The sequence below is a fragment of the Pollachius pollachius genome, assembly GCF_949987615.1.
Source record: "Pollachius pollachius genome assembly, chromosome: 19".
Taxonomy (NCBI): Eukaryota; Metazoa; Chordata; class Actinopteri; order Gadiformes; family Gadidae; genus Pollachius; species Pollachius pollachius.
The window spans coordinates 13358227-13384293 of record NC_136952.1 but is presented as its reverse complement, the minus strand read 5'-3'; the positions used below and the strand labels follow the sequence as shown (position 1 = coordinate 13384293).

Genomic DNA, 26067 nt, shown 5'->3' with positions numbered 1-26067 from the left:
CACTAACTACCTGTCTTTGAGAACATAATGGAAAACTATTCTTTATGATCTGAGATACGAAAGATGAAACTTCACCTTTTTCACTGCACTATTTTAAATAAATGCACTATGAATAATGTAACAGAAATATTGTAGTCTACGTGCAGGGATGTGAAAATCAAATTACACGTGAACAAATGTAATTATTTGTTAAATATGTAATTATTTGAAGAACTTAGACAGCATGCCTCTAGATGGCAGTAAAGGTCACATGGTCACCACAGTACTGGGGTGCTAGAAGAAGAGACGCGTCATCATACATTAATCTGCAGAGCTATGGGACGCTGGGACAGCTGACACCGACGTCTCCCGAGGTAAACACAAACACAATCATATGCATCCCTAGTTTTAATCGATATTATGTTTACTACCGAAAACCGACGCGACGTTTTGACTACTCTCGATGTGTGATCGGTTTGGTTGTTTTTTTTAAATGGTCAACGTGTTCTTTTGGGTCATCCCCACATCCTCATCTCGGTATACCGATCGGGCCTACTGTAAATAATCTCGGATTGTATTTTAGACGTCGATGACATACATCCAAGAGGTATTCAGAAGTGCCTGCAGATCGCAAGCAAGCCGGCGATTTGCAAGCAGGTTGTTATTTGTGAATCCAAACGGTGTCGCCGTGTGATATGACAGAGTATCACAGTGTGTATGGTTTGATGCTCCTGCTTGTTGTTTTGGTGTTTCCCAATCCGCACCGTGTGGCGATTAACTAATGTTAATCTAAATTGATAGTTTCACCATCGCTCGGGTGATTGCATTACCTTATCTCCAGGCCTCGGTATGTCAAAGTGAATAGGGATGCCTGGATCATGCTGGTAACAAAACAGCCCCCCAAGGGAACATTTTTATTTATTTTTGTTTACTTTATACATCGTAATGGGTCTTGTTGCCAACTATTACCTGACGCCGTTTTATTTATAGGGAGGACACTGGCAGGTTTGAGGGTAACTTACTGCATATGAACATTAGTAAAACCAAAGTGTGTTTGGTGATTGATTGTAGGCAAGGCCCTTAAACTGGAAGGAGAATACAAAAGCTGTATTCAAAAAGCCTCACACCAGGCTGTTTTTCCGCATGAAACGAACGTCCATTTAGGTGAGCCCAAATCCTTTTCTTTCTACTGGGGTCGTTAATCAGTACGGACGATCACAGAAACCTGATCAACTCAATGATTTAAATGACAATAATTGCATGCCTCATAACAATCGAGGGAAGGATATGAAGGTTAGGGCCAACCCGTTCCCAAACAGAATGAAGGCAAACACTATACTGGAACATTGCAAGTCTTCCATGGCATAGTATATTTATTCATTTGAAAAGTGCTTTGAGAGCTCTAATATATATATTAGAGCTCCCATAGACTTTTATATATATATATATATATATATATATATATATACACTATTTGCATTGTGCATAGAATAAAATATAATATATAATAATGATTAAGCAGTGTTTAGGAAAGCACTGTCACATTCTTACTTTTTAATCTCAACTTTTATGTGTTGTGGACTAAGGAATGATAATGCCCTCTCGGCCTGTGATGTCTGTGTCTCTGTGAGGTTGTGTGATCTTGTGCATGGGTAACCATCCCATGCAGTTGATCTGAACTAATGTGATCTAATGTACCGCTGCAACGAGTCGATCAACAGAAAAGTATTCAAATCTGAAATGGATAATGAAATCATTTGTCATTTTGATCACAAACATTTGATGATTAATGTTGCAGTTCAATTCAAATATAAACCTCTGTGAAATGATGAAACGATAAACCATCAACAAAATTATTCTTAAATCAAATGTGATTATTTCCATAATTATTTATTAACTTCTCGGCTAACCCAGTCATACGGGATTCCCGGGATGTAAAACGTCCTGCTCATGCCCTCACTGCATATGCCCCTGCACACGCAGGTGGTCCTATGCTCCGACCCAAGACCCCTGTGGAGGAAGAGAGCAGCCGTGAGATCCAGCAGCTTCGCCAGGCCGTCGCCCAAGACGATGCCCTGCTCCTCGACGAGATGCTCAGCCAAGAGATCTACAAGAGGGTCATCAACTGCCGCGGCGGCTGGGGCATCGCCGGCACGCCTCTCCGCATGGCCGCCTCCAAGGGCCACCTGCGCTGCCTGCAGGTGCTGCTGGCCCACGGCGCCCACGTCGACTGCGTGGACGTCAAGGCGCAGACGCCGCTCTTCACGGCCGTGTGCGGCAAGTACCTGGAGTGCGTGCTCGCGCTGCTCAAGGCCGGCGCCGACCCCGACGGCAGCATGGCCAACAACTGCTCCCCGGTGCTGACCGCCGCCCGGGAGGGCGACGCCGCGGTCCTGCGCGAGCTGCTGCGCCACGGCGCCGAGGTCAACTCGCGCTCCAAGGTGCTGCTGTGGAGCTCGGGGGCGAGCGTGTCCAGCGGGCCGCTCTACCTGTCGGCCGTGTACGGACACATGGAGTGCTTCAAGGTGCTGCTGGCGTTCGGCGCCGACCCGGACTATAACTGCACCGACGGCGGGCTGCTGAGCCGCATCAAGCAGCCCAAGACGGTGCTTGAGATGTGCCTGCGGCACGGCTGCGGCGTGGAGTACGTGAGGCTGCTCATCGACTTCGGCGCCAACGTGTACCTGCCCACGCTGATCATCGAGAAGTCCACCAAGCAGAACGAGGCGGTGGAGCTGCTGCTGCGGGAGAGAGGTGAGGTCCCGCCCGGCCCGCCTTCTGTGCGCCACGTTAACTGAAAAAAAGGGTCTAAACTGGTCACGTAGACTCCTAGTGCAGACATAGAGACTGGCTCTGTGTTGGGCTTTCACTGGATTTTATCGCACCGACACAATCACAGTCATGTGTTGATTGTGTCATGATAATGCGGTCATCCGACCGGGTGTAGCTTTGCTATCATCTTATCTCGTAGTAGTGTTATCTTTATTACCTGCTATTGCTGATCCAGCGGCCTTAAACGACACCTGCAGCTCTCAGTTCTGCCAGGGGAATTCTTAACTTTCCACTCCCCGTTTTTTTTGTTGTTGTTGTTGCCATATCAGCTGTTTATCAGCTGATCGCACACACCCCATTCATGGCAGTTTCATTTCCTCAGTGGGCAAACAGTGAAGGTCTTTTGTTAGCAGTTCACACAAACGTTTATGTTCTACATAGTTAATCACCTGACCGTTAAGCTTGTCCACAGAGATTCAATCGCAGGAAAAACTCAACAATACCGGAGTTGGAGGTGGAAAGGCAACATTTTCAGACACTTTTAAAGGAAAGGTCAAAATGTAGCGGCAGCAATTAATGTAATCCAATGATAGGGAATGTCAGATGAGGTATTTTACAAAGGGTTACTTCAAACACATCTACTTTTCCCTTATCAATTATTCTTACTTAACCTTTGTTTTATTACCTAGTTTTATGCTCATAACATTCAATGTCTGACCCATTTACCAAGAATTTCTAAATGAGTCAGCAACAGTAACCATCCCTGACAGGAAGGATCCCTCTACCTTTATAATATTTAAGATACTTTATTGATCCCAAAGGAAATTGAGGACTCTGCATTCAACCCATCGCTAGCATCACTATGAGGGCAGCTACACAGTCAAGCGCTCGGAGACCAACTCCAGGGCTACTGCCTAGGTCAAGGGCATTGGCAGCAGTATTTACCTAACATGAATCTCTTTTTTAATGTGGGTGGAAAACCCACGTTAACATGGGGTGAACATGTATACAAACTCCCCTCTGCTCCCAGGGGTTTGAACAGAGGACCTTCTTGCAATGAAGGTGTGCTAACCACTATGCCATTGTGTGTTCTCACGGTTTCATTACCTGTTTGATGTGGGGAGTTTCTCCTTGCCCCTTTAGAGGCGTTAAGAACTATGCAAAGTGAATGTGAAGTACTTTCAGATTTGTTATCAAGGGCTCCACAGACACAAGTGACTTTGGATTTGTAATCATCCGTCAACCACTTTCTCTCCCTCCCCCTCGTAGGAACTCCCAAGTCTCTGGCCTCCCAGTGTCGACTCGCCATCCGGGGACAGCTAAAGAAGGCCGACCGGATCCAGTGCGTGGACCAGCTGGCGATGCCCCAGAGACTCATCGACTACCTGGAGTACAGGACCATGCCCGTCATGATCCTATAGCTCGCTGACGGCCGCTCGTCAACACGGTGCCCCTGTTAGAAGCACTTCTTAAACGCATCAGGTTATGCCTTAGTTTTCTTTGTTTTTATTTTTGCTCTTTACAGTTTTTTGAGCCATGTTTTAGTTTTTAGCTTTTTGTTGAGATTATGAAGAATTTTTAGTTTTGTTTCACTTTTCTGTTTTGTACTTTATGGCATATTCGTCATCTTCGTCGATCTTAGATGTGCAGCTGGTTCTAGACTTGCATTAAATGGGTCGAGCTCTCTGCAATTCTGTGCACTGCTTTCTCGTGCTTTCTTTCTCATATGCAGGCATGTGTGTGTGTTTGAGAGAAAGGATGATTAGAAGGAGGTCAACCCTGTGTGATGTGTGTGAAGAGTTGAAACGGTAAATGTGTTAGAAAAAAATACATTGTTTGATGCGTTGTGTTATAGGTTCCACAAATGTCGACCACCTAACCTGTGGGCATCTTTGAGCAGAGGCATAACTCTACCTGCTCTTTAAAGACATGCTTATGATAACTGAGGACAAAAGTGTTATCATGACTATACTCAATGCCACGAAACAAGAAAAAAATGCACACAATTGCCATCAACTGAGTTATTAAGCCAGTAATTCCCCCTTGTTTAAAAGAGAGAATTACCAGGAAAATTTGCTCCTTGGACACAGAGCGACGTACAGCCTAGAAGCTCCTTATGTTCTATCACGAGTTGGCCCAAAAGCTACGCATTACAACGTGTGGATAATGTCCTGAATAATCGACTACAACACAGCTATTGTGCATGCCAAACATCTGATATTAAACACAATGTATATTTCATTACTCTATACTGTATCCATGTCATACTTGTATTTCCACACAGTTCTCATGATAAAACAATGCTATGTCCCGTTATGCCGTTCAGTTTGAGGGCCTTGATGAATTGATGAATGGATTAATCCTATCCCTGATGGATCTTAATGAGACTGCCTCCAACTTCCAACACACATTCCTGCACACCGCAGCCATCACAACGCAACACTTTCATAAGGGCTGGATGATTGATTGAGGGATGATAAGAAGGCTTCAGGCACTCTGCGGTCTGCCTCCACTAAATACAACCCGAGGTGAAATATTTAAATAACGTCAAGAGCAGGAACGCTGAGACACCGTGCTAAATTAGAAACGCATGGGTGTACAATTTAGATTTGTATGTTACGTTATGTTTAGCCCTCTGCAAACCAAAGGGGAGTTACCGGAATAGGCAGTGGCGTGGGAGTGGGCTGACATTCACATAGCAGCCCTTGATAGTGCCTGACTGAAAATAAATGAGAAATAAAAACAGGCAATATATGGTGGATGTTTTTTTTCTTGGTAATTTCTTTGTCAGCATTTGATCAGGGAAAAACATAGATAAGATTAGTTGTCACATTTTATTACAAGTCATTTTTTGAGGCATAAAACAACTATTCTCCCCTACACTTTGACACCAATGGCAATTACATTAAATTAAATCACTTTTAATAAACAAGTTATTAATCTCTTCATGTTCTGTGACTGTAAACAGCATTGCATCCGTTTCATTGCATGGACGATCCAGCAAGATTAAAAATGGACGACTAAGGACAACTTAAAATAACCTAAACTCATCCCCAGACTATTCCCAAACAACACACAAACGGACATGAGAAAGCACAACTTTATACACTGTGGTCACAGTGGTAGAAATTAAAGAATGACACATTGCCCTTCAAGTATTTGTTAATTCGGAGTTGCATGGGATAATATGGACACGGTCATTACAATCAACCTGGGTGAAGTGAGAGAATAAAAACGGAAAAAGCTTCTCAAACCAACTTAAAAAATAACCTCTGATCAATCCAACAAAAGAATGAATGCACATGTAGAGCCCTTATTTGCACTGAGAAGACTGGAATATTTGGTCCCTTCCTTAGTTTGTGAGCAATCTTGATTTTGACGTTGGATTTGTTGTCGCCTTGGTTACAATCATCCCAACCCCACGTCCAGTGACATCATCACCACGAAGCCCAGAATCGACGTCCACGATGCTAGTTTCCCGTTCCCACTGGCAACGGGAGGACACATTAGAAGAGAAGAAAAAGAAAAGGCACAACCTTTACCCATCTATGAACAAAGGACTTTCCACACCATTCAGCTTCCTAATGGGTTGCACAACTGATTTTTAAAAAAAGGGTAATTTTAATGTAAAGCTGTTCAAGACAAGGGACGAAGCCATTACAATTTACTCTGTTTAGTTTGTTATTGTATTGATTAACGATGGGTGCTAACTGCCAAAGCAAATGTAGCGCAAATGTCTCCTCATATTTGTAGTGCAACACGGACCAGAATCATACCGAGCAAAACCCAAGAAGGGCAAATGTAGCAGGCGGGATTTTTTTGCTTGCATGAAACAGGCCTGGAAAAGCAGGGCTGTTTTGGGCAGATGGTGGGTTCAAGGTTCATTCAAGTTTGAGGTTTTTAGAACAGCTCATTTTATTTCATGGACCGGGGTAGGAGAGGAGTCAAACTCAATGTAGACAGAGATACCTTGTTTTAGGGTTGTGTGTATCAATGTACATGAGGACATGACGACCCCCAGACTGACCTGTATTTGCATGCATTTTTGCATCGAAAAATTTGCATCATGTTTTTTGTTTATTTATGTTTTTGAATAAGTGCCTCACAAGCCCATTCGGGCTTGGCATCAGTTATGGTGAAACTAAGAATCTATAATTAAATCTTCAGCAAATCATCATCTATTTTGGAGTTGAAAACTCAAAAACATTATTTTGCATCTTTGTTTGCTTGTTGTTTAACAAGGGGCCCTTGCTTGACCAAGGGCCACAACTTGCACAGCCCTTATTAAGTCAAAGGCAATGTTTACGCAAAGTTATTGTCTTGATTCTTCTCGAAGTGTTTTTGAATCTACATTGAATCTAGATCCTTTGGATGGAGGAAACCTCTCTCTACACATCGCGATCTCACAACCTTTTGCCTCTCCATCCTCCTCTTACCTGACTTGAGCCTCCGGTATGATGTCATCCACCACCACGTACACCATGGCCCCCGCGGCAAACGCCAGCGCGTACGGCAACAGGGGCTCCGCCAGCACCACGGCAACGGCCCCTAGCAACCCCGCCACCGGCTCCACCATTCCACTCAGCTGGCCGTACCTGGGAGAGGGAGATAAGGGCAAGGGATGAACTAACTGCACACACACACACACACACACACACACACACACACACACACACACACACGAACACACACACACACACACACACAAACACAAACAAGCACACATATACACACACACTTTCACACACAAACATAGACACACACACTTGCACACACAGTGGAGTGGAGCAGAAGGGGTCGGGCTTATTGATCAAGGACGCCTGTGCGGATGTCAGGGATCGATCCAAGTACCCTTGGACTAAGGGCCAAACACAACACACTCTTGGTTGGTGCCTACCAGAAGGCTCCGCACGTCGACATCCCAGCCCCGCGGAGAGGCAAGCTCACCGCCAACCCTTCTGGAAAGTTCTGAATGCCGATTCCGATGGCCAGGTTCCTGAGGGATGAGAAAAAATGAAATATAACTAATCTATTTTCAGAAATGTTTCATTCATGTTCCCTATTTTTACAGTGACATACACTCCAGTTGGATACTTAGTCATCCCTCAGTTTCTAACGACCTTGATAACAGCTGGATAAGCAGAACCTTGTTATACACGACAACAGTACATGCTCTCAAGGATATTTAACATTAGATTAATGTTTTTACATATTCGTTATTATTTGGTATTTTTTTGCGATTTTGTTGTAGCTTCTTGAAAAGCACAGTGGGTTGCTTCTGTTCTAAAATAATCCAAATAGGACTCCAACTGATTTGACACATTCTTCATCTTGTGGTTGGCACTTAATGAACCAGTGCTACCTGTTGCATTAAACATGTTGTGCTTTAACATAACCACCAGATGTCAGCAGTTCACAACAAAGTACCTTTGAGTGGTCCCTATACTGGTGTTATCCCAATTCTAAACAGCTACTGTTGTGGGGAATGCTGCATAATGAACATCCAAGTAAGTTGATGGAAAGTCATTGGAGAGTCATTGGTAAACTTATATATACAATCGAAAATGTACCGACACCCCTGCTAATAGAGCTAGTGAGAAGATTAACAGAAATTACTACTATTAAAGCTAGGGTCGGCAACTTTGGAGAAACCTGCTAGAGCGAGGTAGATTTTGAAAGTATCCAACCGAAAAAAAAACTTGTTGAAGACTAGGCGCTATTCATTTAAATCAATAATGTCTATTTTTCATAAAAGTGAATTTGACGAAAATAAATAAAGGCATGGTCAACTAGCCCCAGTAAATGTCTTGTTCCCTACAATCAATGTACTTCAAATTAAAGCTGTATATTTGTCTATTTAAGGAAAAGGGACAACTACCTTATTTGAAGAACCATGAAATGAATCAACATTTAATCAAAATGAACGTTAAAGCATCGTTGTTGTGGAACTTGAAATGTTAAGTGTATGGTATACGGCTATGCCCATCAGATAATTAACATTTACTGTAGAGTATGATACCAAAGTATATCAGTATGAGATTCCTTACCACATATAGTTTCAACTATCCCATATACCACAACAGCAAAATAAGTCCTGAAATTCAGTTCTGAAACGGATTTCATGGGGGTTTCCCAGACGTTCAGTGGCCTCATCTGGCTCACCCCTATCCAACATGTCTGGGGGCAATACTGCCACAGACATGGAATGCAATGAGTTTGATGAAAAAAGCCAAGATCGTCTGTGTGTGTGTTTGTGTGTGTGTGTGTGTGTGCATGCGTGTGTGTGTGTGTGAGCGGGTGTAGGTTTAAGTGCAACATGTTCAATATGAGCTAATTAAGTTGCATGAATGTCTCCGTGTGGTCATGTTTGGGTGCATTGCATGTTCTTATGTGAGAATGTGTGTGTATGTGTGAGTGTGTATGTGTGAGTGTGTGTACACCTGCACGCCCAAACATGCAATGCCCCATGAGCCTCCAGCAGGGTTCTTACCTGGCGCTCTCAAAAGTGGCAGACGGGGTCTTTCCTATGGCACCGAATCCTACACCTACAGCCAGGCCCTCTGTCGAACACACACACACACACACACACACACACACACACACACGCACACACGCACACACACAGCAAGCTGAACGATATATCGCCAGGGGCAGAGTGAGATGAAGAGCAGCAGATGAACTAGAGAGAACAGAAAGAGAACTAAAGAGAGAACTAGCAGAGAACTAAAACATAATAAGTGAAAGGAGAGTGTCAGGAGGAGAAACATGAAAAAAAGAGACGTGGGCCAGACAAAGACGTAGGTCTAGCCTGGCACAGATTGAACATCCCCGCTGGGAAAACACTGCTGTGACACATTTAGAGATATACAGTACAGTCTGCCACATGGTATTCACGAACACTTGAATCACACAATGCCTATTTGCAATCTGGGGTTGGTTGGGGAAAGCTGGATGGATGGGACATTTACCATTATGATAAGTTCACTGTGAATGCATTTAATTAAGATAATGTTACAAGTTATGAATATAGAGTGCTTTAATCCTATTAACAGCATCAGTTCCAGCATATGCAATGCCATTTAAAATGACCTATTTACTATAGCAGTCTAACTCTTACACAGTATCCATTAATCATGTAGATGCATGACAATGAAGTACATTAATTTTACTCAACTCATCTGCACAAGAACATATGATGATACACGTTACTATATGATGCTTCAAGGAGAGGCCGTCACACTACCTTATTTAGAACCAGTTCAGTCTACTAACAAAATGGTGTCTTATGTGATGGCTTCCACAATGACAACATATATCCTGCTTCTCCTCCTCTGTCCCCTCTGCCCATCCTCCTCCCTCTCCCTCTCATCCTCTCCACTTTCCCTCCTACCTGCTCCTCTTCCATCTTCTCCAATCCCTCCCTCATATCTTCCCATCTTCCTCTCATATTCTCCTCCTCCTCCCTCTCTCTCCATTTGAATCCTCTCTTCCTCCCTCCCATATTCTCTTCTTCCTCTCCCCTCCATCTCTCCACCTCCTCATCCTCTCTTACCCCCTCCCATATTCTCCCCCTTCTCCTCCTCAGCTCCCATCTTCTCTATAGGCTCCTCTCCCCCTCCCTATCTCCTCCTTACATTCTTCTCTTCATCCTCTCCCCCTCCCTCTCACCTCCTCCTATCCCTCTATCCCACCGTCTCCTTCCCCCCTTCCCTTGCACACCATTTATGTCTCATTAGTTCTGCTTTTCTCGCACCCTGAAAATACACCTCAGCTTGACCAGAAGTGAAAAGGTCAAACCCAACATTTAATCTGTTCCTGGACCACACAAACACTCAAAGAAGCTTAAGAGTGATGCTTAAACACAAACCCAGGTCCCCTTTTTATTCATTGTATATTGCTAGTATGCATATTGCTTGGTACTTACCTATGTACTATTTATTGTTATATATTCTGGATTTGTAGTATGTATCAGGTCATTGCCTTGACACAATAATGTTAATGTACAGAATGACCGTTTTTGATCGTAAAACCCTTTTCCTTAATAATATATATTTTTCAATCGTAGATTTCAGTGTTATTTAATTTATCTTTTCCTTTTCTATTATAATTTACTCAACTGCCTGTGTATAGATTTGCAAGGTGGCAACGGAAAACGGGACGTGAATCCGTTATGCTATCGAAGCTAACACCCGGTAACACAAAACATAAACACATGCCCCGTTCCCAGGTGGCCGCAGACCCTGGCTCAGCGGAGCACAGCCAGCCCCCTCTCGTTCCTTCTTATACATGGCCCACCGCTTCCCCTCTGCCACCACTAGGGGGCAGTCAACGAAGGGCCACGGGACCGAAGCAGCCTTTTAAAGAAAGGCTTACTGAACCTTCGTCGTGATGTTCTATATTACCCAGACTCTGTGCCTTGATGGTGGACGTGTGCATTAAACATGAGGAGTGAGTTCCAGTGTTCGGCTCCCAGCGGACCGGGGGAGTGGCGAGGTAGCAGATGTTGCATACGGGGGGGTTGGGGGGGATGAAGGAGAAAGATAAACTGAAGGAGAGTTGTTGGAGCTGGCAGGGTGAGGGTGAGCCAACCCCTCAGACTAACCCTAACCATGGGGTGAGAGGGGGGAAAGCGGGGGAAGGTGGTGTCATTTTATTTGATTGTATTTAGTTATTTAGCAGGTGCTTTTCCTCCTTTAAAGTGACACTTGTTACCTGAACCCCACCCTAAGCTGACCTGGGACCTAGTCTGTGTGGCAGACGAGTTCTACACAGGTTCACCTGCTTCCTCCAGGCTCCCAACCTCAACCTCAATCACAACTGTTGCTCCACCGGCTGCTCCACCTTGGCCACCTCCTTTTTTTGGTCTTAACTACGCCCTCTCTGCTCGGTCTGGAGGTTCACCTTGACGTAGCGGGGAGGGGGGGTAGGTGAAGCACTGGGACATGGAACCAGCTGGTGCATACATCGTTAAACCCTAAAAGACAATAGTAATCCCTGGTGTGAGTACAACCGAGTCACGACCAATTCACTTTCTTCCTCAACACACCGTTATATTTGTGCTCTTTACGATTAGGTGTAAAGGTGTTTGACTCCCAGTTGCAAGCGTGGTGGATCGATCCCCTCTGGTCCTCAGCCCACCTGAAAGGCATCGTGCCATTGAGGCACTGGCTCGCTAATGACCCGCGGATGTGCTTCACATAACAACCCACTTGCTCCTTAATGAGCCGTTCCTGTATTCACCGTCCGACCCCTGCCTGCGCCTTAGTGACTTCCATTTGGCTTCACTGTGTAGCCCTCGAGCTGTTGGCTAATGAACCGTCCCTGCGTTCACCGTCTAAGCTACAACATGGAGACGTATATCTCATGGATTCACTCTGCTTGATGACTTCATGCTCAATCAGAGGACTAAATAGTCTCCTATAGGTTTCAGCAGCACACTACATCCGATGCTTTCCTTGGGCTAAGCGTGCGTAGCGTAGTCATCAATCCACACCGGTTCGGCATCTAGAAAAAAGCCTCTTTATCCAATGACAAAGAGCGCTGTGGACCACGAAGACATCCGCATTAGAGCGGTGGTGGCACATGAAGCTATGGCGGGGGACAATGACGGCTCGGGCACTCGGTGGTCTTTCAAGTGCACTCCCAGCTCTTGAGCAGAATAGTGGTCTGGTTTCCTATCCGGAAGCCAGCGGAAAAGCTTTGATGCCTCCATTGAAGATCTTGTCAGAAATGCCCACTATTCTACCCTGTGTGTGTGTGTGTATGTGTATGTGTGTGTGTGTGTGTGTGTGTGTGTGTTTGTGTGTGTGTGCGTGTGTGTGTGTGTGTGTGTGTGGATGTTAGTCAGTCTGTTTGTTGCTGCTTTCTTTACATTTTAATCAACTCTGGGTGGTGGATATTTGAGGTCTGCAGAGGTCCATGAATGGTTGCATGGAGGTACATTTCAATGTGTTTGCTATAAGAGACGTGCACACAGACAGATAAAACCCAAATGGTGAAAAAACAATGAATAATTAAATGTGTGCTCCATTTTTAACTCAAAAGATGAAAGGATTCCTATGATGTGCAATGGCCAACCTACCCTGCGTAACACAAAGCCCATGGCCACAGTTTTGAGTTGATTGAGAGGCTTTCAATATATATCTATGCTTATTTCCCGGCAGAAATGTTTTCAACGGAATATCATCGAAAACCTGTCATAAATCTCAAATACATTTTCATGGCTCCTTTCCCTTCTGCATGTCCGTAGTAAATGTAATCCACTGTAATCCAAGTAAACTGACAAGAAACCAACAAAATGAATCTCAATCCGTTTTCCTAAGCGAACGTTGTACCTTACTGCTGGCCTGCTACTGTCACTGCCCTAATAAGACCTTATTGTCATGATGGAAGAGCACAATAGCCCTAGCACTCAATCAGCCGACAAGACTATTCCTTCAGTATTCACGCTAACAGGAATGACACCCCATGACAGACGAATGACACCTAATGCCAGCGGGAGTGATAGCAATCAATCCAACTGCTAACAACCGCCCACTCCCACGCGGATAAGTAGTGTTAAGGTCATGCTTTTTGTCACAGTCAATAGGGAGCCTCGGCTTTAAATGGAATCTGTGATTTATAATCTTCTCAGTCAAATGCACGGAATAAGGCCTTGTCTATCGTTATAATGATAGACAAGGAATAACCGTGTAAACAGCTAGAGAGGTGTGCAACACTCCATGAGCCGACTAAGTGCTCATATTGAGAGATCACGTTATCCAACCGAAGACTTTCTGAACAGGATTGAGTCAGCTCACAATTTGGATAATTGTTGGAATACAGGGGTGCAAATAAACATGGAGGCTATTAATGTACTGAAAGAAAATGGGTTTTGGTTAAGTGGCTTGGAATTGAAAAGACTATTTCCTCCAACTGAAAAGTAAAATCAAAGAAGTTTGTACCTCGACACTCGTCTCTATTATATCTGAACCTAGCGGCCGTCTCTGTCCTTGCAGTACCCCCATATATTATAATATTGAACATCAGGGGCATTCAATAAAAGTTCTAACAGGTCAAAATTGAGAATGTTTCCTTAAGCCAAGGTACAGGAACATCTTCATGTCTAACTTGCATTATGCTTCAGTGGCAAATTGAAGCAGTTGAATCAATGTTTGTATGTAGTCAACAGCTGACTGAAATTAAATGAAGAAAGTACGATTCAACAAAATTTCAATACTTTAATTACTCATTTTCTCACATTGCACAGGGGGGATTAGATATAAGATAAGTATTATAACAATAAATTGCTGTTATTTGCTCTTTTTAAGTAAAATAAGGACTGCATTTCAAAATAAAATGTGTGACAGCCAGAGCTTGAGAAAAAATTGCATTTTACAATAAAGTGCTCAATAAAAATAAGGGCTCTTGCTCAAGTTTTCCTTTTACTTATTTTTTGTTCACTGCATTTGACTACTAAACACTCCCAAGTAATTGTCTTTGGTTTAGCCAGAGAAGAGTGTGCTCTAGATTGTCCTGCAAGGGTGTTAGATATGGGCTGGAATGGTGTCAGGGCCAGTCTCATACACATGTATAGGTGCTCATTGGTGAGGCAGGAACAATATTTGGTTATTCATAGTGTTGAAAGCTGCCTCCCAGCTGTATGTGGAGCAGACCAGACACCTCCCAGCTGTATCACACCTCCCAGCTGTATGTGGAGCAGACCACGGTCAACAGGTACCATCGCCGCTGTCTCCGGACATAGGAGAGACTGCTTTTGAACTGACGCTTGAACGATGAACACATAGAGAGTCTGTCAATTATTGATTATAATCTATAAGCTGTTTTGTTTGTCCTGTTTGTTGTTGTTTGTTCCTTTTGTCTTGTCTTGTCCTTACTTTAGAATTTATTATTTAGTACTTTGTACTCTTATTGTATTGTATTGTATTTTTATCCAGTGTTTTTCCACTGCTGTTGGTCTGCTGCAACGAACAAATTTCTCCTACGGGGGATTAATAAAGTGTTATTTAATCTATTTCCGCATTCTACTTTTCTCAATTTAGAGCGTGCAGCATTTAGGCCTGGGATCTTAATGAAAAAGCAGCTTTGCACTTTGTTCATACCAGTTCAACCCTATAGTGCACGCTTCCTTTGGGACAGGCAGGCTCTTCTCATTTTGGGCAAGCCTCAGGGCACACATGATTAGAGATGGGAGTGGGTTTCTAAAGTTAACTATAATCATTTCGCCTTATATTTTTGAATTTGCCTTGTAAGCTGGACATTAATTCCGTCTATTGAGGGTATTTATATTTATGGGTGAAGGCTGAGATCAGATCACTCATACCACGAAAAAGTTCCTGGTACATGAATATCTTCTGAAGAGCTTCGGTCGGTCAGCCGGGAGCTGGAGCTGCAAAGGCTGCAAAATGGACCAAGTATGTGCAGCTCTGATGAACCCTTGTCGAGGCTTGCCCCATGCACCTGCTTAGAGCTGCCTATCTTTCAGGCTGGCATCACTCTAGACTTCCTCAATCCTGTCATTTCATTGATCTGGTCTCTGACAGCAGATGTCCACCACTTGCATCTCCCTCGGAACGCGAGCAGGGGGGTCTTAGCAGACAGAAGTGGGTGTATAACCGGTGTTTAAATAACAGTAAAGTGGGGGCGGGTGGATGTGACAGAGATGGATCCAAGTAGACGGAATCATTGTTATTCCCAGATGAGTGATTCATCTGGGAATAATCTGTTTTTCATACCTATGTTGGAACATAGAGGTGGCCGGCCACGTGAAGACGCACCGGCGAGATGATTTGTTTTTCTGTCCAAAATCACCGTCCGGGATTGTGTCACTCGAAAATAATCAAAGGCCCAAAATGTAACCGAGTCTGTGGGTTTTACACACACACAAACACCTTGCTTGAGATTCTCCTCAAAGCTCCTCTTGAGGGGTCTGGTGATGGATTGGCCACAGGTGTGCCGCCTCCACTTGGGTAATGTGGATCGTGTGGCAGACCACAAATCATGTTTCTGTTTTGTTTAAAAAACTGCCCTTGAAAATTGTGTCTAAAGCGAATGAATCTGAAACTCTCAGGCTCAAACAATTGCATTCCGTTTCATTCCGCTGTACATATATATTGTTTTTTAAATATCACCTCAAGCTTCTTTGCGCCGGTTTGCTTCTAACGACCTTGTTTGATGTATTTCGCAGATGACAATGAATCTAATCTGAATAGAAATGGACACCGCTAGTATGGACGGCAACATTTTTCAGTCAAAACGTGTCCAAATGCAATGGTGTAGCAGCTACAACACGTAATGCATCATACAAAAGTATTACATACAAGTATACAAGTTGTAATGGATGCTGCTTTGTCATTGTCCCTGCGACAGCGGGTGAGCTGTTTCAAGTTATGTCTTCCAGTATAACTTTTGTCCTAATACACACATCAAACGTCCCTAATTGGCTTCTCAATTCCACTGTATCACAGCAATATGTACCACGGCCCACCGATCAAAGGGCTGTTTGTACTTGCATCGGGCTAATGGACCGAATGGATACGCATCCCAGCCGACATGGACCTTAATTCAAACTTCACAAAGAGCATTGTCTCTCATTACGGGATGGCTAGCAGTGTTACAAAATCCCAAGTCCCCAATGAATGAAATCGAGCAACATTTCAATGATTGACGTGATATGATTCTCTTGGACTTGGAAAAATAGGTTTTTTTCAAAAATGAAAGTTACATAGAATCAGATTCTGTTGGGAGAACTGAATGTAGTCAATTGTTTGACTATTTCTGTATATTTCTGTTGTTTTTAAATCTAATTTGCAACAGTATGTTTTACCCTTTGTTAATTCTTATTACTGTCCTGTACCCTCTGCTGTCAGAGCCTCATTTCCCATCTGGGATTACATCTTACCCTGGAACTGAAACATCCTGTCCAAAGCAAAATACAAAAATACATGTACACCGAACAGCGCCCCAGCCCCTGGGCTCACCTGGGATGTTGTGGATGGTGATGGCCAGGATAAGAAGCATGATGCGTCTCCAGCTGCTCCCTCTGCGCGCCATCTCTTCCTGTTCCTGTCTGTTGTCCGGGTCCTGGGCCTCGGGGCCGTGGAAGCTGCCTCTCCTCCTCTGGTGTACCTCCCCGTTCTCGATCTTGTCTGAATGTCGGATACACAGAACAGCAAAGGGATGTATAGGTAATGGGAAGTGCAAGACTTCCTGTGCGGGGGGGGGGGGGGGGGGGGGGGTCTGTGTGGGTGCTTGGTTCAAAAGAAATCAAAGAATAGAAAGTTGTATTTTTCTTTTCTGGAAAACATTGATGGTGTGCAGGCATAAGCCATCCTGTTGATACAAAACAGCAACTCCTGACATGTTAAAAACAAGGCCTCTACCTTTAAGACATACAAACGGGCAAGGTGAAACTAAAAACTCCTGGGAAAGAAGTGGAAAAACACAATTTGACATATGCCGAAATGTGTCAATATGAAATAAATATCCTCAATTATCAAGTGAATTGAGTGCGCAAGTGTCAAAAAAAAATGAAAGCCATATGCTGTGGTTTACAGACACCTGCTGCAATTATATTAAACATCCAAGGGAAATCTATGTACAATCTATGAGCCTGTTGGCTCTCAATCGATGTCAGTGCCATTTACAGGCGCCGTAAGACATTTGGAGGAACCATAAAATAGATTGAAAAACCCTGACCCTCAATTAAATTAAAAAATATATATTTTATCTTTAATCAAACCATAAGCTCATCATGTAGCCATCAGTTATCATAGTGTATATTCAGCAGAAACGATTCCACTTTGACTATGACTATAACAATTTTAAAGGGGTTTAACTGAAGATATATTTAAACTGAGCTAACTGCTCTGTTACAACAGGGGCTGTGAAGCAAATGGACAGAAGGAACAAACTCATTGGTGTAAGAAGGAATTAAATAGGGGAAGTCTGGCCCCAGGCTGAGACAAACACTGATGGGTTAAGGACAAGGTTTGGCAGCTATTTATTATTAAGTCATGAAGAAGAGGCTTTTAACCAAGCCCAGTTATAAGGAGCAGGTAGGAGTTAGGCATCTGTGTGTGTGTGTGTGTGTGTGTGTGTAAGAGAGAGAGAGATCTGATCTCAGTCTTCACCCATAAATATAAATACCCTCAATAGACGGAATTAATGGAATACTGCTAAGCTTAAAAGGCAAATTCAAATATATAAGACGAAAAAAAAAGATGCCTACTGGCAGACTGTTGTTAGCGCTGTGTACATTGTTAAGGCGTAGCAGGGTAACATTGCAGGGGGAAAACAAAAGAGCAATGCTGAGGATCTATGCACTCACAGCACATCTTAAGAGGCCTTGGATAAAAGCATTGTCAACCAAAAGTAATACATTTATTCATATTTTTGTTCCTGCAAGCATCTCTCTGTGGGTTCTCGCGTTCCCTCACGACCTCATTAATGAATGCCGTATATGTGTTTCCCGTGACGTGTCTAGCAAGATGTGCTCCGTCTCAAAACAACGCACCAAGCGCTTTCATTTCCATTTTATTTACACTTCAATAAATAAAAGATATCCCTGCCATCTCCTTGCGAAGACATACACTCCAACATTATCACCACCCAACTTTCTGGCTGAGCTGGGCTGGTTGCTGTACGGATGACGTGAGCTTGACACCTACAGCACATGCATGGTTATGGTGAGAGCCGCCTGTAGGAATACCAGGGCAATTAGTTGACTCATGACCCCGTAGCGTCGTGCGCGAGTGATAGCGTGTCTTATCTGTGCTCCTCTGTGCATAATTGGCTTAGATAAAAATTAGGCCATTACGTGTTGCATTGGTTACGGGCAGCATTTTGCACTTTCATCTTTTCTCGCTGTCCCTCGGTTTATGGGTATTTATCGCGTTATGTGTCAATTTGTTCTTTGACTCCCTCTCTCTGTCCAAACCATCTCACGCTGTCTCACCCGCTCAGTCTCCCCTGATCGCGCATACTGCACCTCCTATTTTAATCAACCCACTCTCCCCCTCTCTCCATCCCCCCCTCTTTCTCTCCTCTCCCACTGTCACCCCCTCTCTCCATCCCCCTCCTTTATCTCTCCTCTATCACGTTCTCCCCCTCTCTGCATCTCCCCCTCTCTCTCTCTCCCCATCTCCTCACTTACTCCCTCTTCCTCTCTCTCCCCCTCTTTCTCTCCTTCTCTCCTCTCTAACGGTCTCCCATTTCTCTACATCTCCCCTTCTCTCCGTCTCCCCTTCAGACACATTTCCCTGTCTCTCTCCCTAGCCCGCTCCGTTCATTAATTTGTTCTTACTGATTGCTGTTTCCCAGATAAGGCAATCATTGAAACAGCTTCTGTCTGTCTCAGTCTTCTATGCTCTATAATTACCTCTGCCAGGGAGGTTATGTCTTCACCTCTGTCTGCGTGTGTTTATTTTCTGATTGTATCAACCCTGTCTGTGAACAACATATCTCAAAAAGTAAAGTGGGGATTTGCAGCCAAATTCAAAGTCAGTCACTGGTCCCTCTAACTAGATTTACCTATCTCCACCAAATCTGACGGGGTTGTTTGTGATACGCCTCAGAGGTCAACCTCCCAGGGCCACAACCACCAAGCTTTTCTGCATGACCACAATGCTTTGAGGCCTGTGATCTAACACACAAATTTCAGATTCCTATAATGGGGGTAAGTAAGAGGAGACTACTTTTTTTCTATCCGTCTCAATGGAGAAACGTAGAATAAGCGTAGCGTACGCGTCTCTGTCTTCACTTCCGTTGTTTAACAAAGGTTCCAATTCACACCAGCTCCAAGAGACAGTGGTCTCACACCTGTCACACTCAGAAGATTGTTTCTTCTGAGGTCAGTGAATCGTCGAAATAATGTGGTGTAGAAGGGAAAAAAGGGGAGAAAACTATGCAAAGATAACAATCCAAGCAGATCCAGAAGGCTAGAAGAGGCAGATTCTTCCAATTAAAAATCCCAATGAACAACAAATTCAGTACACTGTGACCAAGGGAGGGGTTAAGGGTTGTGTGAGTGTCCCGAAATATCCTAAAGGCAGATGTGCAGGTGGCACAACAACAGACCTGGAGAACATCATTGACCTTGAGTGTATTTTTCTTTCCTGACCATCTGGAATGGAACACATTCACCCATCTCCTATAATGGGGGTCAGGAGGCTCAAGTCACATGTGTGACTGATCCCCACACATGTAGAGGTCAGGGTCTTTGGCCCCCAGCCTGAAGGGACCTCTAGGCATCCTTGAGCAAGCTGTCGCAACCCTGTGCCGGCTCCTTAATGACTTGAATGAATTCGCTGAAAGGCGCTTTGGATAAAAGTGTCAACTAAATTGCTAAATAATTCATAGCACACAGTGCAGGGATACACCGCATAGGGCTAGACTTCCAGAAGCACATTGAAATCACAGCCCCCATATATCCCAAATTTAGCCAGCCAACCAGGGCAACATCAATATTGCATGACTTGATATGAAAGATCCAGCATATGAATCACACGTACCAAGAGAAGTCAAGATAATTGATGGTGGTTACAATTAGCATGGGCATTGACGGCAGTAAATAAGAGTCCTCACCCAGGCACACAGACACAGACACACACAAACACACACACACACAAGGGTATAGACATGTACTGCACACCCTCAGTGAAGGGTAGCTGTATCATTAACGCTCATATGTCAATCACCTCTGTAGAGCCGTGGCGGGGAGCCCTGTCACGTTCAGTAATAACTGAGAGGGATCACTGTGGCAAGATGACAGCATTACAATGAGGGTTTGCCACTTTATTTGGGCACAGAGGCACGCACGCACACACACACACCCACACACATACAGACACACAAACACACACACACACACACACAGACACGTACACACAAACAGCCACACACACACACACACACACAGACACACACACAAACAGCCACACACACACTAGCACACACACAAAGCAACAGCCACACACACGTACACACACACACACACACCCAAACAGCCACACACACACAAACAGCCACACACACACTAACACACACACACACACACATACACAAACAAAGAGCCACACACACGTACAGACACACAAACACACACACACACCCAAACAGCCACACACACACTAACACAAGCACGCTGGCACACGCACACACACACACAAACAGCCACCCATGGATACATGGACACCAACACACACACAAACACACACACACAGCTTGTTTGACAATGGAGGCAAACTAAATATAGAATGGGTTGGTTTGTGGAATAGTCTCCATTGTATGAGCAGAAACACTAGCGCAATCATTTCATTGTTATTTGTGTTCCTTTGAAAGTTATCGTATGCATCCAGTAATTATGATTTAGCTGCTGGATTTAATCCTAATCCTGAAGTCATCACCAACATCTCATCTTAAAACCACCTCTGTTCTCTACACTCATTGGCTGTGTGCAAAACACACACACACACACACACACACACACACAGCCTTTAACAGCGTCCTTCTCAATCCCTATTTGAGTACCCGCAACCAATCTGAACTGCAAGTCCCCCCCCTCCCCTTCATCTCTCATCCCTCTGCAACCACAGCAACAAGCTCCATTATGGCTCTGCTATTGTACCGGCTCCTCAGCCTCCCCTATCTCACACAAATCCTCGTTCTCAACAATACCTGCCGTTACACACACACACACTATTCCAGTCGAACACACACACACAACTTCTTTTTTAGCGGCATATACAGAGTACATGAATGAATGCATGGAAACCGACCAACACATATGGTCCAGGACACGCAACCAGGCAAACACGCATGCACACAAACAGGCACACAAACACACCTGATTATAGACCTACACAGAAAATAAATACATACACAGAAATGAAAGCAAGAAAAAAAACACACACTTTAAACGCCCCTGGATTCAATCTCATGCTCAACGACGACCCCACTTAACGTATTCAGGTCACAACACGGTTATGAATCTCCCCCTGCTTAACTCGGCAGTACAGCCGAGCACGAGATTGGGTGAATTGCCTGCGTATCAAGGTTGAATTGATTATCTTATCGCTGATTGTCAAACGATATCCACTCATACAGAACTGCTTCGGGATATGAATGGGTGCCATCCCTCTCTTTGCGCGCAAAAACGTTGAATGTTTAATTTCGAAAGGACCGCATACTGATAACACCCCTGGCCTCACGAAGCCCACCTCAGGCCCTGGGGTGCTTTAATCAGAACAGCCTGTGTGAATCCTTCTCATTTATTTCCATTAGGTGGGCCGCTGCACACTCTGATTGGTGGCATTAATGGCAGAGAGAGGGGCTGGCAGGGGGGTCCGTTCCTTTAGTGTGCCACCCGATGATGGGTGGAGGGGGGGTGGAGGGCAGGCCGACCTTGTGAAGTGCAACACAAACAGCGATGCCTTGGCGGTTTGATAGCAGGAGGATTTGGTGGTCTGGCTGATCCAGGCCCAGCCGATGTGCAGGGCGGTGGGCCTGGAACGAGGTTAACCGAATGTGATCGAATCTAATGGGAATGAAAGGACTTATTGAAGGCATGCCCTTGATCGGATAACTGAGTTTAACGTGAATGTACTGCACTGGAGATTTGAAACCTGGAAGGTTACGGGGAGAAAGTGGAGGTGGAAAAAAGCCGCCAGAGAAGGAGAAGTGAACAAAAAATAGAATATAGCAAGAAGCAGAAGGATTGAGGGGGGAAAAGGAGAGAGAGGGAGCAAGCGAGCGAGTTTGCCTTGTAAACCACGTTGGATTACAGATCGATAGACTGTAATTATAGATAACAGAACAGGATCAGATGGATTAGCCTCACAGCAATCTCCACAACCCTCCACAATTTCCATGAAAAAAACACCATTTCTCTTTTTCTTCACTCACAATATAAAGAGAAAAGAGAGTTAATAGTAGCAGGGCATGCGGTCGCAGGTGGTATCGGGCCTGGTCTCTTCTCGGGATCAGTTCACACGGCATGGTTGAAAGCAGTTTTTGTATCCCTGTTGATGCAGGCCTGGGGGTCTGCAGCTGTACAAAGTGAGCCCCTGCTGGCGGTGAAGGGCCATACTTTACCACATTGTCTCACATACAGCCTCCCTGCACTACCTTTGTCCAGGCTTTCCTCCATCTACGCATCCAAAGTAAATAAATTGATTTGATCTAAGTGTGTGTGTGTTTGACTGTGTGTGTGGTTGTGTGTGTGTGTGAGTCTAAGACTGTGTGCTTGTGAGACTGTGTGTGTGTGTGTGTGTGTGTGTGTGTGTGTGTGTGTGTGTGTGTGTGTGTAAATACGCGTGTGTGTGTGTGTGTGTGTGTGTGTGGTGATCAGAAGCTGTAGACGCCGACAATAGCTCACTCTGATGTGAATTATTAAAATATGAACATGAATTGTTAAAACATATTATATAAACTGACCACCAACAACCTACCCATTTGGTGTGTTGACATTTGTGTCCGAGATTGTCTAAAATATACATTGCTGCTGTTAGCAGCTGGACGAGGTCGAGCTCACAGTAGCCTCCTGCCACACGATTGTTCACACTGGCTTATCAACCAGGTGCGAACACACGTTGGTATGATATCACACTCAGCATTGCAGAAGGCTGAGGGCTAAAATACACTGGTATTTTTAACCACTTTCCAATGTGCATTTCTACTTTGTTTGAGAGAGACAGAGAGAAGCCAAGAGAGACAACGTGAAATGGAGAGAGAGAGAGAGAGAGAGAGAGAGAGACAGACAGACAGAGAGAGAGAGAGAGAGAGAAACAGTGGAAGAGAAAGAAAAAGAGAAGCCGAGAGAAAGAGAAAGAGAAACAGACAGAGAGAGAGAGACAGAGATCCATGAGTTCCACCAGAGACATGGAGATGATAAAAAGAGGAATTACGGATAATGGACAACTAAGTAAAAGAGGTGAGTGTGGCATAGGGGGGGGAGAGAAAACAGTGCCTTCTAGCACCCTTACTTACAATCTGATTAAGGACAAAATAGTTGCCAGGCAACTGGTTGACCCTGATGTGGATCCAGGGGCCAAGTTATGTTCATGTAATCCAGCCAGGAGCACTGAACCCAAAGCCGATAATATCCTCACACATAATGGCATGCATGAGCACACGTCCCCTCTGTGACAGGTGGTGTGCACAAATGCACGCACACACACACACACACACACACACACACACACACACACACACACACACACACACACACAAAAACCTTCATAGAAAAGACCTTTAATTCAGTCACTTCGAAGAGAGGGAGTAAGGATGGAACAGAGCGGGCCAGACAGACAGACAGACAGACAGACAGACAGACAGACACACACAGACAGACAGACAGACTGCACCAACCAACCAATGAAAGAGCGAAATAGCGGATGAAAACAAACAAGCGAGAAAACGAACGAAAGTCAGAGAGTGAGAGCCACTTAACACTTAAACCGCAATATAACATGGTTTTGACATAGTTTGACCCCAATTTTCCGGTACCTGAATTTTTGAGTGGTGATTTCTGCATAAGATTGCCTATGAAATGCGCAAGTGAAGGACTAAAGGATTGACGGCCGAGTAGATACGAACAGCAGAGCTGAAAGTGGATGAATATACACTCAAGCTGACGCCATGCTGTCGATTGTTGCAAACGAGGAGAGCCCGATCCGTCCGTCTGCTGAGGTAAGCAACAACCTGGCTCTCAACACAAAGAAAGCCAAGGAAGTAATTGTGGATTTCCGTAAGACCGCTCAAATGAGCCAATTCCCACTCCTCATTGGGAATGAGGTGGTGGAGAGGGCCTCTAGTTTTAAGTTTTTAGGTGTGACTGTGTCGGAGGACCTGTCATGAGGGAGAAACATCGCCTCTGCCACAGCGAAGGCCCAACAACGCCTCTACTTCCTCAGGAAGCTGAGATGCTCAAGACTGCTCCAGAGACTCATGGTCAACTTCTACCACTGTGCAGTGGAGAGCGTGCTGACCGATGGGTTACTGGTGTGGTTTTTTCTGGTTGCACCGGCGCAGAGAAGGAGGCCATGCAGAGAGTGGTGTGAGCCGCAGGGGAGATCATTGGGGTCATCCTTCCAGACATCGCGACAGTGTACACCTCCCGTTGCATGCACCGCATGGAAAACATCCTCCAGGACAATCTACATCCAGCACACAACCTTTTTCAACCAATGGCCTCTGGGAGAAGATATAGGTCCATCAGGGCCAAAACTAGCACGTTGGACACCCCTCTGGGACATAATTGCCTCCGATACACCTCCATAACTGTGACCTGGACTTTGCATTGCTGCAAAACACTCAACAACCCCATCCCCAGCAGATGTATCTATCTATTTATTTATTGCACTAAGCACTTTACTGGTTATGGGGAGTCTATGGGGTATTTATGAGTAGTTATTATGTGTAAAGTACTGGGTGATTGATGAAATGATTCATGGAGATTAAATGATGTATAAATGTATGAATTAGTGGACAACTAAAACTACATGCCTGTCTGTGTTTTGCTCGAACAAAATTGTGTTGTTATTCTGTAACAATGACAAATAAAACTGAACTGAACTGAACTAATCGTTGCCGCGGCCACTGGAACACCATCCGTGACAGAAGAAGAGAACTTTCTCCAATGACAACGTTATAATGTGGTTTAAGTATACTAGTAATTAATACGCTATTCATCTGTCTTGCATCTTGTTTTTTTTAACTCTCCTTCGTCCATCTCCACCTGTCACGGTTCTTAGCTCATTGGAGCCCAGTCAAAAGCTATACTACCATGACATTGCTGCGCCAATGTATGAATAGTTAGGTTGCATCAAAACTAAGCAATACATAGGTATGATGTACTAAGACATTGAAATTGCTTTTCAATGGTTTGAGCGTATGACTCTGGACATGGGGTTGAGGTGGGATTCAAAACTCTTACCCTGGCAGTGGTAAGGCCATGCTCTCCCAGAAGGGCTGGACAGGGTCCAACAAAAAGAAACACAAAGGATGTATGATCAGTTAATAAATGGTCAATTTTAAGACAAAACACTCTTAGGAAATTAAGTGCAAGTCTTCCTAAAGATCTAGCAAATACCATGCAACTCTGTAAAGAAATGCCGTATGTGGCCAGGGAACCTTTTTCCACTCTCTTTGACTCTGTTTACGGCTGACCTTTCACAGCATGTCTAATCATTTAACAGCTTTCGGGGCATGTGGGCAGGAAAGTGTATGTGGCACGGGTGTTGGACTCCAAAGGGGATCAGTCTGTCTAACCCATACCTGCTCCATGTAATTGCTCCTAGTGACAAGGGAATCTAAAAC

At 44.4% G+C, this 26067-nt stretch overlaps 2 protein-coding genes across 5 annotated transcripts in view; one reads left to right on the top strand and one right to left on the bottom strand.

Annotated features, from left to right (window-relative positions):
• The first annotated feature begins 304 nt into the window (after window positions 1–304).
• On the top strand, window positions 305–5325 carry LOC307090120 (ankyrin repeat and SOCS box protein 12-like). 2 transcript variants are annotated; one of them, XM_079756666.1, is made up of 4 exons: window positions 317–353; window positions 1051–1143; window positions 1963–2733; window positions 4021–5325. In XM_079756666.1, the coding sequence occupies exons 3-4, from the start codon at window positions 1971–1973 to the stop codon at window positions 4170–4172; spliced, it is 915 nt and encodes a 304-aa protein (XP_079612792.1). In that variant the 5' UTR covers window positions 317–353; window positions 1051–1143; window positions 1963–1970; the 3' UTR covers window positions 4173–5325. The 2 variants fall into 2 exon arrangements, with proteins under 2 accessions (XP_079612793.1, XP_079612792.1); XM_079756667.1 differs by lacking the exon at window positions 1051–1143 and having other exon boundaries at window positions 305–353; window positions 4021–5324.
• A 247-nt stretch (window positions 5326–5572) lies between these two features.
• The window catches only part of slc39a11 (solute carrier family 39, member 11), a 65185-nt gene continuing 44690 nt past the window's right edge, over window positions 5573–26067 (bottom strand). For 2 of the 3 annotated variants that reach the window (XM_079756662.1, XM_079756663.1), the window contains exons 6-10: window positions 16731–16898; window positions 9242–9311; window positions 7649–7747; window positions 7188–7346; window positions 5573–6238 (exon numbers count right to left, since the gene is read on the bottom strand). In XM_079756662.1, the coding sequence (XP_079612788.1) occupies window positions 6160–6238; window positions 7188–7346; window positions 7649–7747; window positions 9242–9311; window positions 16731–16898 (575 nt within the window). In that variant the 3' untranslated portion in view covers window positions 5573–6159. The remainder of the gene's footprint in view (window positions 6239–7187; window positions 7347–7648; window positions 7748–9241; window positions 9312–16730; window positions 16899–26067) is intronic. The other variant, XM_079756664.1, reaches the window with a different exon arrangement.

What these genes read in the sequence shown, in the direction of transcription:
- LOC307090120 (XM_079756666.1), top strand. Translation starts at nt 1,971, where the DNA reads ATGCTCCGACCCAAGACCCCTGTGGAGGAAGAGAGCAGCCGTGAGATC. An exon ending in GCTGCTGCTGCGGGAGAGAG is followed by an intron (nt 2,734 to 4,020) that starts GTGAGGTCCCGC and finishes TCCCCCTCGTAG; the next exon opens with GAACTCCCAAGTCTCTGGCC.